Genomic DNA, 26,987 nt, shown 5'->3' on the forward strand with positions numbered 1-26,987 from the left:
TTCTACATACGAAGGGAACGGCGATCTTTCTCGGAAAAACTTGTATGGATCGAATATCTTCATTCCTCGACGTCGACATTTTACGACAACGCCTTGCAGAAAGATCTATTACAGCCAGTGTACTGGCACTTTCGCCCTTCAATGGGCAAAATCACTTGAGAAATGCAGCAGGAAATCGACGTACCCAATAAAAAAAAGTGTTAACTATTCCTGCTCACGCGTGTGCCATCGTATCGGAGTGCCTCAGTTCAATCGACTGTATCCTCATAACCGCATTGTCGGTATATGGTCCAGGCATTCTATTCAAACAGAATGTTTAGTAAAGAACTAAACAAAGTTGCAGTATACGCTGGATGGGGAATTTATGTGGGAAGACGCTTTTAAAGAGATTTTAAAAAGTACATCAAATGCACTGAGCCCTCAAAAGTATCGTAAGTAGTTGCTCTTTGCTGACGAAAGAACTTTCAGCAACACTGGCGGTCAGCTTAGAGAGAGCTAGATTGGGGCTAGCTCTAAGCTCAAAGGCTCTATCAAGGCTCTTACTTGGGCCTCACTAGGGACTTTTGGGGCAATAGATGTCCATAAATATGTTGCCCATAAGAAAACGTTGATTTATAGCGAAATTTTTCAGGTACAAGATTGAGGGCAAAAACGACCCACAACGTGAATAAGCGTCCAAAAATATAAGTTACGTAACAGTGTTGTTTGTTTAAACAAATTGTCTCACATTCCTTTTTATTTAGGCCTTGTATTTGTTGAAAGCCATCACGGAATAATGGGTATTTTAGATATGAGTGCGATAGTTTTACCTATTTGTTGTTACCTACCTTAAAGTTTTAAACTGAGTTAAGTTAATCGTTTCATTTATCGGCGCTTCAGTTTATTAACAAGCGCACTACGAGTTGCGCATGCGCAACTAAACAGAGCCAGTCTGTCATAGTTACGATATTCACTACACATTTTTTCTTTAAAACATAAATGGAGCTACCCAGACAGCTGGTCGGTTTATTCAGATATATTTATTGCTAGATAACCATAAGATACTTGTGTCGCTTCTAGGCAGTGTGTAGAGATGAGAAAGCGTACCGGTTTTATTCACGAACCTACTATGATTTACTTTATAAACACCAGCATCGTTTCTCACACTCGCTCATTCTTTATATTTTCCAGGCGGCTCAATTCATCCAGAATACGGCACCTGGTCACAAACGCAAAGAGGTATGTAGCAACACCACCCTAGTTTGTTTTTCAGCAGCAATACATAATACCTACTTTTGTATTTTCCATATTTATAGGAAATGCTATGGATCAATAGCTTCTATGGTATTTGCAAAACAAGGTCGAGTTCTGACGAATACTCTTGCACAATGCGATGTTGCCCGGACGCTGTTATCTTCGAGCTTTTTGTCTATTAAGCTCTCGGAAAAAGATTACACCAAGTTCATTTAAACTGTTCCTGTGATAATGCACTGGGTAACGTTTTTGCCTGTTAAATTTAAACACGCCGTAATCCAGGTTTGAGCTCAGCAAGCTATTATAATTCATTATTTGCAATTAATTTAGGTATCTCATGCTGGCAGGGCCAGTCTTTTAAAGTAACACCTAATGGCATAAGTATTGGACATAAGACACGAAAAATATTTTTTCAATTCTCTTCGAACAGAATATTTAATCGAGTGCCCCATTAAGAACGAACAGTTATTTACAGTGCACTTTATTTTTTTACTTATGTCTATGTACCACCACATTTTACTGCTGAATTTGTTGAAAGTGTTTAGGCCAGTTTATTATTAGTTATTAACGGGAATATATATAACGATAATTATTTTTCATATACTGTTTTCATATATACACGTATAATTGTCTATAGCGCTCCATTTTCTCTTCTGAATCAGCGAATTCAACATCACGAAGGTACTTATGGCCCGAAGCTGCTACTCTGCACCACAAGAACGCGCATTTTCCGCACAAAGAATTGAAGAGAATAGCAACACCCTGCTTCTCTTTACAAACGGTTATCCTTCTGTTTTTGGACTACTTGGAAAATATACTCATTAGAAGTTTCTTATCAACTTGTAAGCTCTGGTTCTTTGCTTGACGGATCTCTCGCTCAGTTTTCTTCAGTCGCACATTAGCGTAGGCATCAAGCAAAGAACCGTCATTACCAGAGTTAGCCGTTTGGTTAATCTCCTTTTTCCGCTTCTTCCGTAGTCGAATCGACCTTTCAAGCGCTCTTGCATAGTAACTAGCCTCGCGCTTAGCGTGGGCTATCTCGGTACGCAGACGTTGATCTTTTACCGCCTTTTCGTAGGCCAGTCGCTCCGAAAGGTGTGGCCAGCGGAAACGATGTAGGTACTTCATCGACCACAGGGCATCGTGGTACGGAGCACGTCGTTTGCCCCCCACCGGCTTAGCGTTAAGCGACTCCGCTACCATTTTTGCGATGCGCTTTTTCTCGAACTCCACCCAGCCCTCGGCAAAACGATGGTTTGGACGAGTCTTCCTGTCCAGTCTTTTAATCGGCTCGAAATAAATGCGCCCCACATTACCAAACACGGACAGGATCTCACGAGCTTTAGCGACTGTTAGTCCCTCGGGAATATAGCTCAGGTAAATTATGCCTGGGGTGTGTTTCTTCTTAGTGTTTTGATAGATAGGCTCGACTTGGTCGAACATCGAGGACTGGACGTCCTGTGATGTCGTCCGGACGCTTTCACCCGCACTGGTAGGATCTTCAATAAAATCTTCATCCACACCATTATTCTCACTATTTTCCTGGTGTTGTTCAGTATTACCGCCGTCACCGTCACAATCTTCGTCGGCATCTTTATGTTTTTCCCTCTTACTGCCAGAATCACTTTCGAATTCTACGGTCTCTTGAGGTTCAATTATACTGCTCCGTTCTTTCATCGTCGCCATAGTCCAAATAGGACCAGAGCCTGAGAACGGCTTTAATTTACTTCTATCCATTGGTGATGCAAGTTCTTCACTGCCCTCTGTAGTAGAATGTTCACGGCAAATACGAGTTCGCTTTCCGACGCCGGCGATTTTTGTAGGCCTACAACGGAACTTCTTTCGGGATTGTCTTTTTACCTTTTCATCACCTGTTTCTGCCACAGTTAACGCGGCAACAGCCATTATTAGTTTAAGACACAGGTTTGGTCCTTATAGACATATCGCTTTAACGACTTAGATCGACTCATTTTAACCTAGACCCTACTTAGCGCACATAAATGCACAGGATTGTTAACAATTTCAATTGGGCATTTAGACATAATTTCCACAAGCACTAGTTACCACATCTGCTCACCGACTTCCCCTGGTACACAACAACGACATCGCAACAACGTGCTCGCACGGTACTGACCAAAGCAAAACAAGGTAAACTCCGACGCGCGAGAAGTTAAATGCAGGCCCGCATACCCTGACGTAGTTACGAAACGCGGCAAAATTTGAAACTGCTCTCTCTTCCTCAAACCGGCTGCTATTACCCTCTCCCATCGTAAATGTTGGTACTATTACTGGATATAGGGATACAAAGGGGAACGGAACATGTTCTGGGTCTGGAAACGCAAGAACCAATGCCGTGTAGCAAGAATGTCTGACTTCACTTTAAAGTTTCTGATTGGTTTCGTGGAATATTCGCTGTGTCAGTATGTTGTGTTATTGCATTTTTCGTCATTTTGTTGAATTGCAGTTTTTTTTATGATACTCTCATTATGGGCAGTTTTTGATCACCAAGTTTGTTTTAAGCGACAAGAAGACTATTTAAACACTAATATTGGGCGCTGGCGCTTTTTTTATTCTGCGCTTTATTTAATATTAGCCAGCTTTTAATGTATGATAATATATTATCATTTAGTTTCGCTATTTTATTAATTTGTCTTCCACTTTAGTTAGCTCTTTGGTAAACTAACTTTGAGCTGATGCTTTGTATGGTTTCATGGTGTTTCTTTCAAAAGAAGATTCTTTTCTAATTGTCTAATAAGTAACAGTTATGCTATCCATATATCAGCAAATGGTAAACGATTCTGTTTTCAATGTAGACAAACATGTGATGTTCGCAACATTCACATTTCTTTATAAAAATAATTATTGTAGATATGAACATTTGCTTAGTTGCATATTCAGCTTGTAAACAGCGTAAATCCTTTGATGTCGTCAAGTCTACAGTATACACCAGAAGTTAATTTGATAGCCCATAAGTCAAGTCCATAAACGACATGCTCGCAGTGCCAAATTAAGTTGTAACTTCAATTGTTGTTGTGGAGGTATATCGCATTTAGAACAACTATCTTTAGAATCTCTGCACTGCGCTTGGAACAGCCGCGATCCCACTGCTGCAGTCCAGTGATGTTGAAAGACATTGACACCAAAGGACTGAAACGACACTTAAGTGCAGCCGCATAAAAAAAAACAGCGATTCTGTTTGCCAGAACGGAAAAATATACGTTCAGATATCGCTGGAAATGACGGTGGCTGTTCTGGCGACGTCAACTGACAAGACGTGAAATCGAAGACATGGCAAGGAGTGCCTGACTACTATAGTATATATATATATACAGGATAGGGCAAAAGTCACTTGACATTGGCCTTCATCTAACATCTGTATAATCTATTTGTAGATTGCATATTTATACAATAAACAACATTTATCTGAAATTTTCGCCCCTGTATATATATGAAACTAATGTGTTTGTTGATGTGTGTTTTTTTCCGAATCAAGGAACCTGTCTATCTCACTGACCCTCTGTCCGCGTCTGCTGGCAATGGTCACATCTCGCGGTAGCCGCTATCTTCCCTTCAGCGAACGTTCGCGATCGGCCATTGTTCTTTTTTCTCTATCTCGTGTAGCTAGCTTTTCAGCGGTAGTGGTAGCTGTTGCCTCTGCTGATGTTGCAATTTTCCCAGTAAAGCAGTTCGCTCGTTCTATAAACTGAATAAAGCGGTTTAAATAGGGACTTCTTGTCCGTTTGTAAGGCCTCCAGCTTGACAGCTTTAGCGCATGTGGTTCGGCCAATGGTGTTTTAACAGCGAAGTGGTTAATGCTATCTGATCTTCGTTTTAAAGCGATACTCAAGTTAATTCTAGACTCTTCTGGCATCGTTTTGGTTTTTATGCAAAGCTCAGCTGTTCAAATACAGCAGTCATTTCGTCGATGGACGTATCGATTATCTTTGGTTCCGACACAGGCCGACTAGCTGATCGGCCCTGCAGCGTTTTAGGCCAGACTAGCCGCTTGAGCAAATTTTGTAAAACTGTCAGTTCAATGCATAAATATATTTATGTGTGAATCTTCGAACTTCAGTGGTCTACCATCATCGTGGCAAGAATAAAGAGTAGGTGGGGCAACCGTTCATTTACCATTGGGTAACTACATCCAAATATATTCTCATTCTTGAAAATACCTAGACAAAAAAGGTAGAAAAATTTAAAGAGGGCGAGGATAAGCGTGTCGGCAATTGTTTCGTACCATGCTACGAACGCTATCGCTGTGGTTGTATATTGTCCAAACATGAAACAAGTGTTCATGTAAAACTCATCATGTTTCTTCCTAACACCGTGCGCTGCTCGGCTGACGTCTCGCGCGATCCGTTGCAAATTATCGATTATTTCAGTAATGATTTATACAGGTGTCAAGAACTTTCTTCTTCGAGACTTTGGCCGTCGATTTTAGTTCAATGTCAGTCGGCATCGTCGCCAACAGTATCAAGACTGCCCCTGGGGCAGGAGCAGACGACTAGAAATGAGCAGCCATTAATCGTCAGACAACATCAAGCAGTGGCTGTTATATTAGGTTTAAGAGGAAACGCAACAAAGCTAGGTACATGAGTGACGAATGAGACACCACTCCTTCGTATCGATTGTTAATATGGGCTCAGCTTCCGAGCCTGATGATAACACGGAATCGAAAAGTTGATCATAACAGATCACACAAGAGTCTGATAGAGAGCTCACAGTGACCCAGCAGAGAGTGGGCGCACACTGTTCTGTAAACATCCTGTAAAGTGAGCCGTGTTAAGGTTGGTCAGTGTTAGACCTGCGGAGAACTGATTGTCGCGTTTATTTGCTGAATAAAATACATCCTGTGAATAAACGCACTCAGAATGAACGTTCGGTCATAGCTTGTCACCAAAAACACTGAACGCGTATAGTCTAGCCTACCAGACCGTCGATACAAGGTACAGCGCCTTTTCGCGATTGAGCAGCGTGCAAGAATTGTATCGAAAGACATATATATATATATATATATCTCAGTTGGGATATATGTGTTGTTTATTTGTAAGCAGCACCTAAATAGAAACAGTTATATGAAAACAGAAGCTTCAATGAAACTTTCTGGATATACATAGACAGGGACATTTGCCACTGCCGCATGTGTTCAATAGCTTCGTTTTAATAAAACCTTGTGGGCCTTTTTAAAAGTTTCCGTTTTCAATTAGGCGAAAAAGTTTTCGTTGTTATCGCGACAATAGTATGTAAATTCGCTAAAGTCTCACTCAAATAGGCCAAATGTAAAACAATTTGCAGTTACACGGAAAATCTGTTACAAAAGAGTTAAGAAAGACGTAAAGAGTCTAAAACAGGCTAACTGTTGGGACGTATATAAACGATCTGGTTATCGATAAACTCTCTCCTCTCAAAAATGGCCGCTAATTTTAACACTGAAATTCTGGGATCATTAGAAATGATTTTTGGGCGAGTTTAATGAGCCCTTTCACTGTAATCCCTGAATCTTGTCTTACGGAAGTCTTTTCAGAGCCCTCGGACCACATATGAATAGAGGCAACAACGTAGACTCCCAATTTTGGGCAGCCAAGGTAATTTTTAGCTTAAGGCAGATTCGTCTGGGGCAAACTTGAACAGCAAACACAAATATTCAATTTTTGCGATGACGAATTTGTGCTTCTGTTCTAGACAGAGTTGGCTTCCTTTTGGTCTTAAAAATGGCATATGAATAACAAGCAGCCCGCTAAAATTTGACAAAGGAAATGAAGTATTTGCGAGAACAATACTTTTTATTTTGCTGTTGTTGAAGCTTTGTTTACCTAGTTCTGTTCATAGCCGTTCTTCTTAGTTCGATGCAAATTTCTGATGTTGGTTTCTATAGCGAATTGGCGATGAATATGAAACCCAATGTTATTTAATCAGATGCGGCCTAGCATTTGTTGCAGTCTAGAAATTAATGCTTAGCAGAGAAATCCTAAGATATCAATTTCTAAATAGTAGACACCGTATAGATATCCCAGTACTTCAAGGGATTCGCAACATGAACACCCAAAGCACTTGCAAATTTGTGACATAATCAAAATCAATTGTATATCAAACAAAGTCTATATACGGATCTACGTAATCAGTTTATCGCCGTATCACTAGTTGTTCGATTTCATTCTAAAAAAACTGTCTGATCATCGTAGTAGATCTTAATGAAGATATACATTATATCCAGAAACTGCTAATCATGGTAATACTCGATGGGGGAATATATATATATATATATATATATATTCACGTGGAAGAAGAACTATTTGATTTATCGAAAAGTATATATCGACCGAACCCGTGATAAAGCGATTTGATGATATTGATGATACTGAAGAAAACCGTCCAAGCAAATGCGTAGGTTTCTCTTGATTGCTTGTCCATGTATTCCCTCTTCTATTTAAAAGTCATCAAATCTTTTTGGCGAGAGTCCGACGCAGCTGTGTGCATATAAGCATGAACCAGTCTGTATCCGTGTAACTCGGTGCATGCGATGGCGACGCGTGTTTTATACTATAGCGAATTGGGTAAACTTAAGTCTGTTTGACTGCGGCTGACTAACGACGGCATTTAGTTGATGACATAGGCAGCGCCAAAGGCAGTACCGATGATGTAACCAGCATAATTTCCCAAATGAAAACGAAAAAAGAAAAAACCGAAGAAGACGAAGACGGTCGAAAAAAGCAGACGTAACTGGAGGAAGAAGGACCCTTAATAATTCTGTGCGTTTATGTATTTAAATGAAGAAACGCGAATTATTTCAAAAGGAACTGCATCGAACATGCTTTTCTGCGTGATGCGACGTGGCGTATGCGCTGATCGACGATTGGCGCGGATGCTATAACAGGATATATATATATATATATATCCTGTAATAGCATTGTATAAACACGCCTGGTTAAACGAAATCAAATGATTCGTAGGGCCCATCAGTAATTATTTCCTTATCTAAATTTACGCAGTAAGCGCATTTCGTTGGTTAGAAGTTACATGTGTCAAGGTAAACGGGAAGCCATGAAAGCACTCTGGGTTGAAATTTGTTATTTTTTTTTATTGAATTAAGTTTAAGTTGCTCACAGCTTGCTCTCACACTTGGTCATCTTCAATTTTTGGTGGAACTCGATGCTTGCGAGCAGATTGATTTTATTTACTGGCATCTAAAAGAGATAAACATAACGGCCTTGAATAATATAATTGTTGTTTTGCAATTTAGTAACAAACTGTTGATTTAGATATAAGGATCCGGCATGACCAATAAGAGCCCATACGTATACTCAAAATGTTCAAGGTTCCCATGTAGTTTTTGTCCTTCCTCAAATTTTATTTAGATTGTTCAAAAGTGGGAAATATGGTGCTCAAAGTAACAGCCAGACAAGTCCCGCTAGTGGCCGTCAATTAGCTAATCGAATAGCGTTGATCCTTCAATGGACTATTTACAGAAATTGGGAATTTCTTGTCGAGGAACATGCATAATATCTAAGGCTTAGAAGCAAACACGCAAAATGGTCACTCCATCCATAGAAGTCTTTGCGTTGTCCTATTATTTGATTGCAAGAATAGGCGATATCTGAGGCCGTCCGGTCTTTTTGTGTTCAGCGCAGAATGAGCGTTCAATAGAATATATCTTTCTTCCTCAAATCCAACGTCTAAACTGAATATCATCTAAAAAAAGAAAAATTGATCTATATATCGAAATGCCCATAGAGCAATAGCTGAACAGCGTGGTACTATTGTTGGAACAACGATAAACTTGTATAGCCGTATACTGGCGCTACAGTTTCTAGGTGTAACACCTACATGTAAATGACCGTCCGTATCTTCACTATATATGGCCGCAGTTGATTTTTTTTTGTTGTCCTCGTGTTCGAATAGTTCGTTTTTTTTTCTGATGAAAGTAATAGCGTTTTTCTGCAAGAAAAACAACTATAACAGATCATCAATTATGCCCATGAACAGTCATGTCAGATTGCTATGTCTGATGTCTCTTCGAATAAATGAATTCGTTGATATAGTTGATATCGTCAAAAAACCGACTGTAGATTGGCAATGGTAACGCCGTATGTATAGTCCTTTTTGTTTCGAGCGACCACTTCATCGTGTATATATTCAACTTGACTTCAGTAAACATCTGAATATGTTCGTCTATACATATAGTAGAAATGCCGTGTTGAAGTAAGTGGTGTCTTTTTTCGAATCTTTCCAACAGCTGGTTCTGTCCAAATTTGTCATGTTTTTTGAATTGTTGCCACGACTGTAGCAGACGATGCGGCCCACGCCAAATACAAAGTAGCTCTAACAGGTGGCGGTTTCTGCCTTTAGACGTGCTGCTCTTTGTTTGGTTGCTGGGTCATCGACCAGACTGTTCTCTAACTTTACATAGGGCTCACCTAGCCACGACATCAACAGCCGAAGCGTTCGGCGTAGTGGTCGTCACACACTGTGTTAGTTACATTTACGCAGGCTGCTCGTACTCGTGTTTACTTGCGGTTATAGCCGTTACGGACGCTGGAACCGACGAGGCTATTAACAATGGCCGCCAGCCGCCGTCTGTCTCGTTGGCGCTGGCGCCGGCGCAAACCATCACCACGATCGTTTTGGTACATGTGTGCTGCTGCTGCTGCTGCTGTTGCTATTGGTGATGGTGATGATGGCGACTGGCATCGCCAACGTTACTGTCAGGACCGGTGATAGTTTCGGTGGAGTTCTTTGCATGACCTTGGGAAAGCGTTCGGCCCCGACGAGCATCCGTTTATACGAGCGCCGCATGGCGTGCAGTGACGGCGATGGTGACCAACGCAGCCGTAAAGCGACCGCGGTCCCCTGCATCATGCCAAAGACCGCCGGCGTGGCACATTTAGCTGGCGGTCGGTACTGCACGGTGTTGTCCGGCGCTGCAATTGTTTCGATCACTACTATCGCATACGTCTTTTGGCACTGCTCCTGCGCCGCAGCAAAACTTTCTAGTGCTGATGACGGTATGTATGTGTCTGTGGCTGTCTATGGCTATGTTTATGTGCGTGTGTCTGTGTATGCGTGTGTTAGTGCGGGTAGGGACGTTTGGCCGCTGATCGTTTCGCCTGGCCATCGCTGCTATCCTGGCTACTGGCGTCATCAGCCAACAGCGAAGGGTTGGCGAGTCTCTTTTTGCCATACCGAAGCTGTGCAGAACAGAGGGCGACTGCAAAAGCAATGGTGATAACAACAACAACAACAACCACCACGGGGCAATTCTTAACAAAACAGTACGAGTCAAGCAGACGATGCAAGGGAAACCGGCAATTCTTAGTGGTTATACACTGCCATTTTGCCGCGATAGTCGAATCCGCTGTCGTTGTGGATGCTGTAACGACGACAGACAATAATGGCAGGGGCAGTTCGCGTCTGCTGATATTCTTGTCGGCATCGCCTATTCCGAATCGTCTGCCCGAATATGCAGGCGCATGGTACTGTAGCATTCACAGCACCGCTTCAACCTTCAGCACGATCGCGTTCTAGAAGACTGTAGAACCTGTGGGTGCTGAATTGTTTCTGGATGTAGGGAATTATACTGCGAGAAGTAGTAACGTTTGATTTAGCTGTTATATCAATGGGATGGCTGTTGTTATGCAATTGAATAGTCTTCGTCAATCTGTCAAACTGGAAATGAATCGTCGCGTGGGTATCAGGTTATGGTGGGAAATTATCAATGAGCACAGAGATAAAGTACAATGTCTTCCATATATTAGCGGAATGTACTTGAGCGCGATGTAAGAGGGGCAAAAGATCAGAAAGACGTAAATACGGACTTTTAAGAGTAATGTTAATGGGTCTAGGTAATGAGTGGTTTATAATGGTATCAACTGCGATTCCGAATAATGGCTTTGCCAATGCGTCGTCACTAACGACTCTTCATTTAATAATAATTTCATTGTGCGCATTTACTTATTTATTGATCTTTTTCACAAGCATGCGCTTTGAGAGCAGGATCCACCCGGTATGTGCTGTGTTTTTCAGAGCTATTACGCAACCAAATATGGCCAAATTTCCAACCCAGTAAACACTGTAGGTGAGCAGTCAGCAGGGAGAGTTATGACGCGAAAAATGCGCGATAGCACCCTATCTCTTAGTCGTCGTCTACGTAATAGCATATATGAATTTGGTTCGACATTAGTCATACTACAATCTGCAGCACGTCCGATTGCTTTAAACATAGGCTTTTCGCGTATTGAAAGAGCGAATATTTCCTTTCTGAGCTTTTTTGTCATAGTACAATAAAAAGACGCCGGACGATTTCCAACGGCACCAGCGGGTATTTACCTGCGCGCGAGAACTAAGAGGTATCCCCTCACAAAAGAGGCCCATGAGCTCTTTTTTAAACGAAACAAACGCAAACGGCTACTAGAAAGTACACCGGTAGCCAAACTTTTCGTAACGCCAAAAGGCTTCGCCGCGGCTTAGGACAGAAAAACCGTCAAAACTCTGCCATCCTCACGTATATTATAACTGTTTATTCAAGGCAGGCTTATTTCTACTTTACTGTGTTTCTGCTAAAGAGGGCGAAGAGCCGGACGAAATGACGTTGCGGAGCTTCTACGAGCCGTAGTTTAGAATCGCTACGAACGCTGTTGCTAACTCCACATGCTCCTACTATCGCTAGTGCCATCCTTATTTCTGGATCTACAAGTGGCGTGTGCGTTCGAAAACAAGGCAGCAAAATGAGCCTGAGCCGGTTTCTGCTTCGACCGTGGAACTACGTCGAGCTCCACTTACGTCGTTGCTGTTCCTCCGACTGTTGAGATCGCCAGCCAACGCTCCGCTAGCGTCAGGGCAAGGACTCCCTCCAAGGTCTTCTCATTTCTAGCTAGCACAAGAGCTACTACCACTGTTCTTGGACGAGAGGTGCATTGATGGAACCGACAGCATCATTTGCGCGTCGCCACTGTCGCCGGCATTCGACGCTGAACACTACGTCGTCTTTTCAACTGAGCTGCGTTGAAGGGCGATTTGGGTTGAACTGACTGGGATGACAACCGCCACGACGATGCCCCACTGCTATTGTCGTTGTTGTTCCTTTTTAGCAGCTTTTTAGCATAGTTCTATAAAGCGTAGAATACTATGTTCTATGAAGCATATTGTGTTACCACCCTTACAGCGACGGTAACAGGCGAGAGTCTAATGTCATGCTACTCAAATGGGACCGGTTAACGTTGCGCTCTACGTGCATCGGTCCAACAATGCGAAGAGCAATGCGTGCGCTGACTAGCGCTCCTTGTGGTGTGGCGTTTGCTACCGTCACAGAGTCGTCGTCTTTGCCGAGTCTCGAAGCGGTTCAGAGCTAAGCCTGATCTGAGGCGGTACGAAGAAACTAGCAGAAGGGAGTGAATACAGGGAAACAAGCAGGAGCAAGACAATGCCAAGGCATATATATATACGTATATATATGGCGAGAAGTGGAAATAAAGGGAAAACAAACCACCATCACATCAGCCACGCTAGCCGCCCCGTGACAGGTCTTCAATCGCGCTTGTTGCTATGATTGCCGTTGGCGCTAGTATTAGCAATGCTGGCTTTGCCGAGACTCGTGAATTCACTGTTTTCTGACGATTTAGACTTTACGGTGTACTGCCGCTACGGCTGTTATTGGTGCGGCTGATTTTGCTGGGAGTAGTGGTTGCTTAGGGGGGTACGGGGGCTTTTTGGGATACAGCAGTAATAGGTAGTGTAGAAACGTGTGGAGCTGTACAATTTCTGCTGCTGTAATAGCAGAAATAGCCGAAAAACCATAATGACGATCGAAAATTGTTCTATGACTTTATAACGATATACGATGTTGAATGAAGGACGTAATGCTCAGCAACGTGACGGGCATACCATAGCACGATGCGATGGCAGGGGCAGCAGTTACATGAGCAACGATTGCAAAAGGTGGCAAAAAAAAGTCCTCCGGAAGATTGTGTCTTTCATTCTTCTATCAGTTGCTGATTGAAGGGCAGTTCCATACGACATATATGGATAGGTTTTTTTCGGGGGGGCAAAATTGTCGATGGCAGTGATTCCACGATGTTGCCTTTGACAGTGGGCCGCTAAGAATGGATGATACCTTGTGCTCAGAGTAATGTCACAAATAACTAACGGATGGCCTGGTGAACAATGGAGTAGTCAAGCGTGGTTGCGGTCAACGTGGTTTATTATGTTGTAGGTTTGCTTCGCTTTCTTTACCGCACAAAATATGATGGACGGGCTTTTAGTTTAGTTTAGGTAACACATACTAAGTGAAAACAGAGGCAGTTCTACTGTCACGCAAGTATACGCAGCGTAAACTGATCTGCTGCCACAGTATAGCAAGTAATCACGGTATTATGTGTTCGATTTTGTTATTTCTAAAACATGTTTGACGATTGTACTTTTTATTAACTGACAACACTCTTAAGCACATGCTTTGCATCGGACACTCGCAACGTACAACGATTAAAACCGTGTGTCATCGAGATTCGTTCTTGTAGAGAACTCGATCTGAAGAGGACTGCATGCAGCTTTCGGTCTCTGCAGTCCTGAAAGTGATACACTGTATCCGTTCGAATGTCACGTTTTATGTATATTACTGCGAAATTCCCACAGCTGCGCAGGGGCATTTCGAATCTTAGATAGGCAAGGCTACACGGTATAATTAATCTGAATTTATATATTCTAATTAATATGATTATCTAAGCATACGCGCCTTTCTTGAATCACCGACTTCAAATGATAAACGTTGACGAGTTTCTCATGGCATACTTTCTTGCTCGTCTTCGTGTTGTGTTTTTTTGTCTCCTGTTAAGCCATCGTAACGTCAAATACAAATCGGTGTATGTGTGTTGTGAATTACTGTGTTGTTTATGGCCTCATAATGGAGAAGCAGACCCTTTACAGGCCAATTTTGTCTGAGGACATTATGTACCGTAGTTGGAGATAAGTGAAAATTCCACACAGACTGTTGCTGGAAAATTAATGGTCAGAGATATGAAGCTGAAATCATGTATGGCAATACGGAAGTAATGTGGTGACATGAGTTGAAACATAATAACAGAAACCTAATAAAAAGAAGGTAGAGAAACATCTAACCTAAAGTAACCTTTTTCTTGGGCACACTGTGATGAGAAATTAAATATTGTCTTGAAAGTGTTTTCTATTGACATCTCCCTAGGTTCATACACCAAGTGTTTAAGTGGCAAAATAATTAGTAAGCGTTGATAACTTCAGCTACTTTACTTCCATGTGTATACTATCAAATGAAAATTCGTTCTTGACTAGACTTTTCACGCCTTTCAGTTTTCATCATTACGCTAATTAGATAGAGACATGATTCATTTATAATGAGTACAAACTTGCATTTCCGTAAATTGAAATCTAAATCATTTTCTTAGCAAGAACCGGTTGAATTCGTTAATTGATATGAAACTGCAGAGGAATTGGCAGCGGAGGATACGGCGCCGAGGAAAAGGGGGTAGCTCACGTACCGTCACGATGGGTCGTAGACGTGATGTCATCATTCTAATTCCTAACTACTGTAGATATGATTGCTGGCCTGTCTCACAATTGCCTGCCTATGCTAGGATGATTGGCTACATAGCCTGAGTTGGTTACGATTGTGTATACGAAACGACTTACTACACACGGCCAGTGGCATATGGTGCGGTCGAGAAGAGAAGCGGCTGATGCAGATATGCATGAAGGAATGGAGGAATGGCTCTATTCGGTTCAGGGTCCCACCAGACGAGCACGTTCTATGGCAGCGAATGGTTCACAAACATGAAAAAAAAACGGGAGTAGCAGCGTTGCAATTCCAATGGGGCTTATACGGTCACGACGATGACGAAGACGATGGTCGAACGAGTAGTCAACCGTATACAGATATATATATATTAGTAATTCAGTCAAGGAACCGTTACTTTGCTTATTATTGCACACAAACGCGACTGTCAGCGAACCAGTCATATCTGCGTGATCTGCTGGAAAAGTGGTGGCTGTGGGCAAGTGCATTGTATTTGTAATTTGTGCCCATATGCAATGACTGCAAACAGTCGAGACTTACTAATGTTTTTTTTTTAATGCTAGAGTTACACCAATACAACTAACGCATGTAACAATACGAACAGATTTGCAATAACAAATCGAACACTTCGTCTATAAATGAAATGATCGTGTAGCCGAATCAAAACCAGATGAGCAAATATCTGAAGGGATTCAATGGAGTAGCAAAATGTGTAATGTACGTGTTTATTAAATAATAAATAATGGCCAGCAAAAAGAATTATGATCCGAGGGTTTTGTCAAGTGTTCAACTAGCCAGCAGGTTACTCGGCTAACTGATCTGAATAACTAATCCCATAAAAGCTACAACCCATTATATGGCACAACATTCTCGACCGTGGATCTACCGAGTGGCATTTGTAACTAATCACAGGTTCCCGCCACCACTGCCTGTGTAATAGGGTGTTTCTAGTGGTGGATTGAAGGCGCATCGTAATATAGTGAATCACATCCGTTGCTAGTACAAAAGCTACCAGCAGCCGTAATGTAAATGTTACAGATACATTACGAGCAGTGAAGCGCCGACCTGATCTTTTTAGAAAGCTGTTTATAGAGGGAAATGCTGCAACGGAACGGTTGACAGTATTATTATTATTTGCATTTGTTTGTGCTGCCAGCGCAAATATGGAGAACGCATAGAAATTCAATATGTCTGGAAATTGGCCTGTGAATATATAATTATAATAATTATAATAATAATAATAATAATAGTGTGATGAATATTGCGACTGAAATATACAATATGCAGATTCGTTAATTAATCGCATCAGGAGTTACAGGAGATCGTACCCTTAGTAGGCAGCCGATGCTAAGTAAGCACTGAGAACAATGTTCAAAAGATAGTAGGTAAGGTAGTCTCTGTTTAATATCATACAGTAATAACAATAATGATAATAAGAATCATAATATCCTCTGAGAGAAAAAAGTTTCAGCAATCAGTTGTTCGGCTGATTTTTCAGTCATTAGTTCACGTTGCTCCACACGGGCGGACAAAGCGTTATTGTAGCGAAAGGTGCTAGTTCGGACAGTTCCGAGTGTCGAAAATGATCGGACGCGAACGTATACGCTTGTATCGCTCGTGTATGCATAAATACGTACTTTGACAGAGACATATGCATTGTGCAGACGCCGAATGGCTTGGAGATCGCTGCCGCAATCACGAATAGGGGTCGTATATCGGCCATACACAGTTGTACTTCGAAAGCTCTTGAAATACAGAACATCGGTGGACGCGTGTATTTATGGCGCGACGATTAAGATGTATATATATTCATGTATTCAGACGTATTGTTTTTCTGCTTGTGTTAACAAACGTTTGGGTACGTATATGCCAATAGAATCAACCGAAGACGCGGATTGCAGGTCTGGGTTGATCTCCTTGTGATCCTCTCGTGTTTTGTGCCATTTCATGAAGTTTACGATAGAGGATTGGGTTCGACACAAGTATTCGCAAGCCGCTCCGTAGAGACGCACTGAGTTGAAGCATTTTCGTTGGTGAAAGGTTGACAATGAACACAGGGTTAGATTGTGTGAAATTAGCTTTAAAGGCGTTTCCGGACAAATTGTGTGCATCGTGTACATGTGAATGTTAATTGGCGCCTCAGGCAAGGCTTGGCAAAAAAGTAGGAAGAAAAGTGAGTTCTAATGCCATTCTTGTTGTCCCGAGGCAATGGTGTATGAAACTTTTACTCGTAAGGTATTGGTTCGTAGCTCAACAGCCCTGGAAGCACGGCATACATTAAGGTACGAATGAGCTTAAAGCGAATGAATATTTGGTAAAAAAATTTTAGAATCAACCGAGGTGTTTATCGACAATGGAAATGTTCGGTTCAGGAATATCTTAATACGCACCTGACATTTCATTGAAAAAAAAAGAACGGCTGGCTGATCGTATATTAGATTGCAGGCATATAATCGGTGGTATGCACATAGAATCGTACCAAGATAGAGGCACGCAGAGTCCAGTACTGCTATACGTAGCAAACCAATTTAATAACTGTATCAGCCATAACTTTTTTTTTTTCACTGAGTCTCATTGCGTGTCAAGTGGCCGGTCTGCTTGTCTTTTTTATTGTTTTGGCGTGCAATATCTGCACGTAACACATGACAATGCTATAACACGCAAATCCATATAGAGGGATCAATCTTGTCAAACATAAAGCTTAGCAGACGGACAACCCCGGCCGTTATTGTCGAGAATTTAGTTATGATCCAGAATTATGGAAAAGGTCGGTCATCTACGCGAGAAACGCAGGCAACACAGCGATCCGGCTTCGCACTTGCTTGTGAATTCTACACCGAAAGCCCATTGCTATACCTTTTGTTGCCTGTTTGTGATCGCCCGCAGTTTCAAAACTCGCGAACAGCATCGCGACCAAAAACACAATATCGTCCACGAATGAAGTCAATGAAATATGGTAAAATTTTTATTAAGCATTTCGTTAAACGGAGCTGCTGCAGCAGCGTCTTGAGCGAAGCGGTGGAACTGCAAGTAAAACGGAATTGAGGCATTGTACTTGTCTATGGGACAAACGACGTCAAGGTAAGCCATGAAGAGCTGAGATTATAGATATTCAGTGGGTCGCGTCAGGTTCCGTAATTGCATATGGAATGGAATAAAGATACATGGTCAAATGGGCGAAGAAGAAAACCCGTGCGACGTTGGGCTGTCGCCAGTACGACCCTAACATAATAGTTAAATAGGCAAAACGACCGTACAATTCTTCGGAAGTTCCCACAAGACAGGCACGCATATAGAGGTTAAATGCTGGGCGCTCGTCATGAAACGCCAACGGAATTCTCGGCCTGTTTCAACTCTTTATAAATCGTTCATTTGCCGCACTTTTACTAACGCAGCAATGGTAATGACGCTTTTTCACGATCCTGTAAAAAAAACACGACCTATCTAATGAGAACTCGGTACGGGGTGTAAATGCAAACTTGGTAACCATCTTCTAGTTGTGAAGGAAGAAAACTAAGTATAGAAACGAGTATATTGGGGCATGAGGCGCGTCTTGCGCAACGGTTAAATCTAATAAAGACTAAATACAGGTTTATGTATAAACTGGAGTATCCACTTCGAGGCTGGGGGTGAAAACCGGAGAGATCGACAAATGGCATAAAGAATTTACGCGAAGGCTAGAGGTTTCTTCTATGATTCCATATTATCTATGGGGTGTTTCTATGCGGCTTAATTCTCGCAACCAACTAGGCTACAGCAGCGACCCTACAAACGGAAAAAGCAGTTCATATAATTTTGGAAACACTAAAATGACCATTGAAGTAACAAAAATATTAGAAATTAGAAGCGCTGATTACAGTTGAGTATAAAAAGTGTCATCGCGTGGTGATTATATTCTATTTATAAATATAAGGTGCACAGTTTAGACATTTTGAATTTATAGCTGGGTTTGTTGTATTCGGTAATTACAGTTAAGAGTAGAGAATAGTGATAATTAGGTTACTGAAAATTGTTTAAGCTTTGTCACTTCTCCTGTGAGGTGGCAACAGTCAGCTGAGCCTTTCAGAGTGAAAAGATATGATACCGACAAGGTCTACGCTACCTTCGCGCTAAAACGTGTGGTAAAAGCCAGAGAAAGTTTGAGAATAGCATGTACGAAGTGGCTGACATTGAAAGCTCAACTTAAAATACAAATCCTCCTTTACTCGATGTCTATAGGCGACCTTAGTCGGACTGTAGGCGGTGCATTACTTCACGGACATGGCATCACCGAAACAGTGAACGAAAAATAGGTTAACAAGATGGGTACTAGCTTCTGTCTATATGCGTGTTGAAGACGATTCAATTTTGCCGTGAGCGACCCCAAGTAACAACAAACGGGCCATGAATAAGGAAGCAGACGAGCTCGCATCGGAGCGGCGTCGACGCCGAAGCCGAAACCTGTTCCTATGTGTGCCCTACTTCCTAGTCCTGTTACGTTGAACACTCAACAAAATGCCGACTTTAGTCGGGTCTTGGACTCCTCCATAAGCAATGTGTCCTGCAGCGTCGTTGCTCCGCCAGCGTCTCACCAGGACATTGATGTCCGTAGCTTTGAAGGCCTGACTATGTTTATGCACAAATATTTTGAAAAAATTACATGCCTTAGTGTTTTTCGGCCTGGCCGACTTTACGTAATCAGAACATTCCATTTGGATCAAGTGTCTCTACTTGAAAAACGAGTTTACTTGGTAACCCAGTAGAAAGCGTCCTTTTCTCTGGTTTTGATAAGAATGCATTTGACAATGGCGCATTGAAGAACTAAAAACAGTAATCAAGGTGAAGCCTTTTAAGAAAATCTTAAAAAGCGTGAATCTACCAAAGAACTAAGAGACAGTTTTGGTTAGCTAGGTCTACCATATAAGAGGTGTAAGGATAGCCGGCCTTTTGGATGATCTCTGCTTTAAACTTCACACCCGGCTAAATATAACGATTGGTGCATGCAGTACACAATGTTACAATTGCAGTGATTTGATATTTATAATCGGGTGGGATAAAGGTCCGAAATAATTCGAAGAAAAAACCGTTTAGATCAGGTCGGGGTGGTTAATAAATTTTCGCGGTTCTGGATAAAGGATTCGCTTTTATTAACTCGTAGACCTCAGCTTGCCATTTTAGCTGTATTGCAAAACTAAAGCATTTCACCAGAACGATAGGAGAACCGTGGTCCGAACAGCTTTCGTTATTACACGTAAGAATCAGCGCACTTCCTGTGCATTGTTACATCCTCAACAGATTGTTCACAGATGGCAGCTAACGATGCCGTCCGCAATGCATCGATTTCGAGTCAATTAACGAGCCTCCCCATGAGATCTGGGGTTCTACAAAGAAGCAATGTGTACTGAAGCGGGCGCCTCAACGGTAGCTCTGGAGTTAGCAATCGTATGATAGAAGAAATGGTGCACCGTATAAACTTGAAGAGATTCTTTCATTGAGAATTTTAAATACCGCTGTTATTGAAATATCTTTACTGCATTGTCATCATCAGCAGCCGTTTTCCGATACTGTCGCTTCCCTATGCTTTGTCGATGACGCGTTGTTCGTTGGACGTGTCGTACCCCATCTGTTCTACCATGCTCTATAATAACGGTCGTTCGGTATCGCACGTATTGCCACCATCCCTAGTTCCGTTCCTTAGCCTTTTATCAGCACGTATAAGCCTTGTTGGTATCCAGGACGCGTTTCATATTACGCGGCGCTGGCGAACAAGTTTACGAAATTCTTCTGGATAGTAGGATGGTCCTCTATTTACCACTTTGAATTGTACAAGCAGGTAGCGGCCGTCCATGTGCAGTGCTATCCGTAAATCGGACCTGATTCGGCAGGTGTTCCTGTCCGATGTCATATGCACAAAGCCAGCATCGCCTTGTAGGATCCCCTTCAATACAGATTTGCCCAGAACTGACCAGCATTTGACACCATATTTGAAATAAGCATTACTATTACATTATATGGCTTTATGTTGCTGGCGGAAGTAAAACTTCCATATATTCCCCTACATTTAACAACTTGTTTACGTATGTAGTATTATTTATAAACATACACATACACCATTTGTGGCAACGAAAGTGTAATGCGGTCTTTTGGAAAAATGCTAAATTGAATACTGTAAGTTTTATTTTTTTTGTAATCGTCTTAGTAATGAGTCGCTGTCTTACATTGTTACATCTGACCCATTTTATGAACTCGTAGCTTTGTATCTCATATAGTAGATGTTCTGCGGTAAGGTTAATCTTTGAGACGAGACTATGTGAAGAAAACTGTCGAGCTATAAAATTGTTATGGCGGTTATGAAGTTTCCATTTCCTGACAACTCAGATCTCTTCGATGTTTTTAGCCTTAAATGTGATATGGCGCATAAGTGACAAGTATGTTAAATAGTGCAAGGAAGCATATCCTATATTTGCATACGTTTTATTAACTTTTGGAAAATTATCTACTTTTATCAATCGCTATCGACGTGCGGCACCATTGACCCCCCGGCTGTATTTCGCAGCAGCCGCTGTAACGGTAAAGGCGTCGTATCGTCGAAACGCCAACGTCGTGACGCTCTTTCTTGAAGCGCACCGCCCGCCCGGTGATTGACCGCCATCGTTATAAGCCCGTTATATGCGAATATAGGCACATCCATTTAGTTGTATAAATGAGTGGGTTATAGCTTTACCCAGTGGTTGTCTGCTGAGTTACTTAGCTAAGTGGGTTCTATAGGGTCGCGTATGGGCATGCCTGTAATTATATATACACCTATGACTGCGAAGCTGCCGCCGTCAAACAGTACGCAAGCTAGTGTGGTAAAAGGCAGTCACTAGTTTTGGCTAGCCAACAGGGAACCAACGTCTGACTTGGGTCACACAGTTTATAACTGCCTACCAATGCCCACCCCATAAGCAGACTCTGTGGCGCTGGGTAAACAATTAAAGAAATGTTTACCCTGCACTGAAAGGTTCATGCTCGAGCTAAGCAGGCTATCTGAGGTGGATGGTAGTACCCGTGAAGACCTGTTCGTGACTGTTGGTCGTTCCACGTTGGCTAAAGGCCAGTTGACAGTTCCTATATTCGCATGGAGTTGCGAATCGAGTAAACCAATAGCGGGCGTGTTCCTGCGTTGTGAATCTTCCGCTGCCGTCCGCTGCTGATGTTGCCGTTGCTGCTGCTGTAACGGCAGAAGTAGGGCCTTGACTGAATTGCAGATTACTCTCTAACAGCCGATTACAGTACCGTACGCCGCTGAAGAAAGGAGAAACATATTGCCTTAGATATTGGGTCTGTTGCAGTCTACACAGAAAAATAAACTCTTTCTGATAATCCACCGAACCATCAATTATCAAAAAACTATTACAAGTAACAGAAGCTATACGATATGGTGGAGGCGTGCAAACTCGGACGACAGTGTCGGCCATTCAAATATATACAACATTAAAGGGATGCGCCCATTTATTACACATTGTGTATTGCAGAGATAGCCGACCGTAGCACTAAACAATTTCTACAATACAGCGCTAATTCTATTTACGTCAATACTATGTTCTACATTAGCATAAAGCTCGGACGCCTTTTAGGGGTATGTTGCATATGAGCCGGCCCCCTTATGCTCCTATGACCAGAACACCTGAACTTCGGGCAACTGTAACAACCACAGAATTCTAATAAGACCTATTGTAATAGTGGTTTATGGAAACCCCTTACCTTCGTCCTTTTACATCACACATACAGCATTATATAGTTACCCCATGTGGGAAAACCAGTTCTCCACATTCGAAGCGTCAAAAATGTGAGCAATAAGCGTCGTGTTCATATGATACTAGTAGATACACAACTGCAAGCTTTCTTTTTTCAGCCATCTGTCTCCTCGTTAATCCTGCTCGTCATTCCCAGCTAGACGACATAAAAGTGCATGGGATGCATGTAAAGCACGGCAAAGCACACTAATGTTTTTACGTCAGGGCCTCACCGGCCCTCGTTACTAAGCGCGGTTACATACCGTTCAATGTGTGCGCATCATGTGAGGAGGCAACTGTACGGTTGGTTGATGTAAATTCCATCACACAACCTCCATCAACTATATGGCGCAGGAAAGAGAACGTTTGTGGGTTGTTGCATGTTGCATAACAAGCAATTAGTAAGCCAACGAGCTTTCGGGCTAGTCCATTTCTCTTGATGCTTTCTTACTGCGGTCAGTCCTTGCGCTGGTCCGAGTCACGGCGTCGAGTCTGCCAACTTTGACGGACAGGGCGTCGTGGCGAATCCTATTAAGGGGTGAGCCAGGATGAAGCGCGAAGGAATGGTGGACGCTGCTATAGGAGTGTTTCTATCGTCAATGAACAAGAACAAAGTACGACATCGAGCGTGTATTGGGCGAGGCTGTGATCAAATGGATGTTGAGGTGTCTGGTCTAGGGCGTATTGACATCAACAATGCTTAATTGGGTACAACAGGAGTCCAATGTCAGCTATAAGTTTAGACGCTACGCGAACACCGTTTCCGTGCCTATATTACAATCACGTACAGCTCCTTCTTCGAATATTTTGGTCTGTTGCGGCTTGCCTCGCATCCTACCCTGTAAGCGAGTACATGAAGATCAGGGTATTCATTCAGGCTCACGCACACGCTGCGGCCGCTAGCGAACTATGCGATTTTCTCGTTCATTTGTCCCGAACAGCGGTATCGTTATGAAAATTATCCGTATAACGCTGCGATCTCTTTCCATGCCAGTTCCTATTGCAGTATTCAACAGGGCTTTAGAACACAGACGAAAAAGAAAGAGGGGGAGAAAAGAAGAAACCGAAGTAGCTTGACTGCTATCAGTAGTAAGAGGAACATTCGGCGCCGGAACTTGCTGCTGGTTTAAATCCTTGGCAACCTGGGACAAAAGCCTGGATAAAAAAAGGTCTTCTATTATTTTGGTGGAAGTTGTAATAGTATTGGTGGACAAGCAGACCCAAACGTCTGCTTGTCCACCAATATTATTACGTGCTGCTATATCTAATATATAGTTATACACAGTATAGTGATACGCCAAAATAGAGTATCGGGGTCTTTTCGTGTTGGGTTTATTCAACTGTTTGTATTCTTATTTCTTGATATTGCTTGAGTCTTCATTACGTTTCGGTTATCATGTCGCTTGTATTCCCATGGCACATTATTCCAATATTGCGTTTTTCGTCCTCAGGTCTCCTTTCAAAGTAGTTATGGGTTCGTGCGTCTTGTTGTGCATCTTGCAGTGGTTCCTGCCATGGTCACTCTTGCGCGTACAGTTCCGTTATACGGTGATAAGACACAAATGAATATCACGGCGAACGACTGCGTCATGTGAAATTAAAGCGGTGGCGGAATTATTAGGGCTCCGAAGATACTTTATTCACAAAACTCTGTTAATACAATAGGCCATTCTCAAAACAAATTTAGATTACTAAACCAAACCGTGTTGTTGATGTAGAATACGGATAAACAATTAACCCTGAAGAAAACGCCTATTACATAAACGTCCATGGAAGAACCCAGTCGAAAGAAGTCTTCTTCCTGCTCTTTCTTTATTTACATGATAACCCGATCATATCCTGGCTAACCCTGGATGAAGCCCACTAATGTTGACTTGTCCGTCGTCCATGTTTAACCTTAGTATTTCCGTTGCTGCTGCTGCTACATCATTCCTAAGCAGAAGCTTTAACGTTACCGGGTGATTTCCTCCTTTGGACAAACCTTTCACTTAGCACTCTACCTTCTGTCTCTCTATGGCCGCGAATAAATCCCTTACTGTACAGTCTCTAGCTGTGTACCACGCCCTTAGTAAACAGTTCACAATTTGGTGGAGTAGACTTATCAAAGTCTAAGCTAACTAGCCACGTCACAGCGGGAGCGGCAGTCGGCAGTTCAGTTAAGGCCCAAGATACCGTCCGTCGTCCTTTAAGCGGCGACTCCGTGAGGCACCGTCTACCCGAAGCGACTGCCGTAATGGTTGTCCACCTGTATATGTAATCGGAAGCTGGAGATATTCGGGTTGAGGCAAGGGCCCAAATTATATTCAGCTTTCATCGCAGGCAATAGAGATCGAAACAAAATGAACACAACCAAGATAGCTTTTAGAAAAGGTGTCTGACAAATTCTAAACAAGTAGAATCGATATATAGGGGATCATTGAGCGCAGTAGTCAACTGAACGATCATCCCTAAGATCTGAATATCGTATTTTGCTGTCAACGATTTGCCTAAGGGCGGGAGAACTCTAGAGAAAAGGAAAAGCTTCTTCCAAGAGTCGTTGATGGGCACAAACTTCACCGACACGGTTTTCATCAATTGTCAAACACTACTAAGGTCGGCGGAAAACCATAAGCCGGAAAATTCAGTGGTTCCAATAGCCTAACGTAGAGTAGAGCGTACTGAATGGTCTATACCTAAGGGGTTTGTACATTAGACGCCAGTGATGTTAGTAGGAACTTCAATTAGGTCTGGTTCGTTACCTCCACTGACTACTGGAGGTCACTTACGGGATTGTGGCAAACGATAGAATAAAGGTCGTTTCGTCATCTTTCAGTTTGATCCAATAATACGTTATGAGAAGCAACAATAATTGTTATTTAGAGCGTCGATTAAGGAAACTCAGACCAAAGCATTGTTTATGTTTTAGTCCGAGTTCAATCCATACGTTGTTCCTAATGTGAAGTTTTTTTTTGTTAATTTAAAACGAACCGAGTCTATTAATTGTTAAGGAAAATTAATCGTTTTGTCTTTTCTATTCTGCAGGTGAGTGTACAACAAAATGGCTGGAATTGGTCATAATGTCACACATCGGTTATGGCAAGTCTCACAATTGTGTCGTGTTTTCGCCTTTCGTAGTGTAGATATGATTGCGTTCCATCTCTGAATATATGTTTTTTTTTTTTATTTTGGAGAACAGTTGTTCGACAACGTGTACTCAAAATGCCCCCACGGTAATCATTCTTTCAGCTGTAAACTATGCCGGAAAGTTTACGATTAATTACGCGTGAATACTTGGTAAACATATTCGTGCGTACTCGTCCTATGAAAAACTCAATAAATGCGATAGTTGTATGTTTACAAATCCCGTATATTTTCTTACGCAATTTGAAATCCAATAACAGTTTGGAGAATAGTTTGCCCTTTAGTAGTAGTGGACAGTAACATATCGAGTCATCGATACTACTAACGGTGATCGTGTTTTTGCCGGAGGGTTTGAGAGGGGTGGCTGCGCCCCGTGTTCAGGTGGTTGCTTCACATATGCCCCCCCTGGGCACATGGGCCACTTTTTTTGTGCGCATAGTGGACAAGCTTGTAGTCACCGACTAAACGAATCGATCACCTAGCATGTTCGGTTCGAGGTAGTTCCCCGAACTTGTCCACCAGCAGAACGACTGAGAATCCCAGTAAGCGCCTTCGTTGCCAAGAGCAAACAGGTGACAAGCACACACGTATAGCTATCTCCATTATTGTCATTCATCCATACAGAATTTTATTAAGGCCAATCCTCCAATTTCCTAAAAAGCTTCGGTAATCATCGTGCATTTGGGTAATTGACGCCGCAAAAAAACGAATATATATATATATATATATACGGTCGATATAAACTGGCAGGGTGGCTTATGGCGAAAATTGCTTTATATAGTAGAGCGGTGAGAAAGCGTATTGGCTTTCGCGTCTTTAAAAAATATCTGTTGGATTTTAGTGCCGTAAGAAGTGAACCTAAGCTCTTCATAAAGTTTGCGATATGCGCGTCGCCAGAAACTAGCCCTTATATTTGAAAGTGAGGCACCACACCGTCTTAAATACTTCGCGGCTCCTTAAAGTTATTTCTTTTTAACGAATGTTCTGCGTTGGCATAAGATATAGGTTTATATACCCCTTTAGATTTTTTAGAAAAAAAAAGTTAATTAGTTTCGTATAGACCAGCAACAGCGTAAACCGGTCGATTCTAAGCAGGCTAAAGTGTTAAAAATGTCAAAGGCTAAAATGTAGTGCGCTTGGCGTAAACACAATAGACAATAATAGCTGGCTTTTGTTTAGTATTAAAAGTGTATTATTTATTAAATAATTTATTATATTATTTCTGTGCATACTATGTTTACCGAAATTAGTCCCTATTTATCCAGACCTCTGTATATATATATATATATATATATATATACGTTATTTCCTATATACGACTATCTATTCGCCTGAGC

The 26,987-nt window shown here is 42.1% G+C and overlaps 3 protein-coding genes across 23 annotated transcripts in view; 2 read left to right on the forward strand and 1 right to left on the reverse strand.

Annotated features, from left to right (window-relative positions):
- Nucleotides 1-26,987, forward strand: part of heph (polypyrimidine tract-binding protein 1 heph) — a gene marked incomplete at its 3' end in the record, with an annotated part of 317,749 nt that overhangs the window by 215,594 nt on the left and 75,168 nt on the right. For all 19 annotated transcript variants that reach the window (XM_086967904.1, XM_022831472.1, XM_022831482.1 and 16 more), the window contains 1 exon segment: nt 1,171-1,218. In XM_086967904.1, coding sequence (XP_086824030.1) covers nt 1,171-1,218 — 48 coding nt within the window.
- Nucleotides 1,699-3,371, reverse strand: LOC111259451 (activator of basal transcription 1). The gene is made up of 2 exons (XM_022831489.2): nt 3,311-3,371; nt 1,699-3,110 (listed from the first exon to the last, which is right to left on the reverse strand). Exon 2 carries the CDS (start codon nt 2,968-2,970, stop codon nt 2,035-2,037), a length of 936 nt encoding a protein of 311 aa, XP_022687224.1. The 5' UTR covers nt 2,971-3,110; nt 3,311-3,371; the 3' UTR covers nt 1,699-2,034.
- LOC111259453 (uncharacterized) lies at nt 6,797-25,870 on the forward strand. Of its 3 annotated transcripts, none has more exons than XM_086967906.1 (2): nt 6,797-10,238; nt 25,706-25,870. In XM_086967906.1, exons 1-2 carry the CDS (start codon nt 9,902-9,904, stop codon nt 25,741-25,743), a joined length of 375 nt encoding a protein of 124 aa, XP_086824032.1. In that variant the 5' UTR covers nt 6,797-9,901; the 3' UTR covers nt 25,744-25,870. The 3 variants fall into 3 exon arrangements, with proteins under 3 accessions (XP_086824032.1, XP_086824031.1, XP_022687227.1); XM_086967905.1 differs by having other exon boundaries at nt 25,756-25,870; XM_022831492.2 differs by lacking the exon at nt 25,706-25,870 and adding an exon at nt 25,552-25,699.

The sequence above is a fragment of the Varroa jacobsoni genome, unplaced genomic scaffold (assembly GCF_002532875.2).
Source record: "Varroa jacobsoni isolate VJ856 unplaced genomic scaffold, vjacob_1.0 scaffold_332, whole genome shotgun sequence".
Lineage (NCBI taxonomy): Eukaryota > Metazoa > Arthropoda > Arachnida > Mesostigmata > Varroidae > Varroa > Varroa jacobsoni.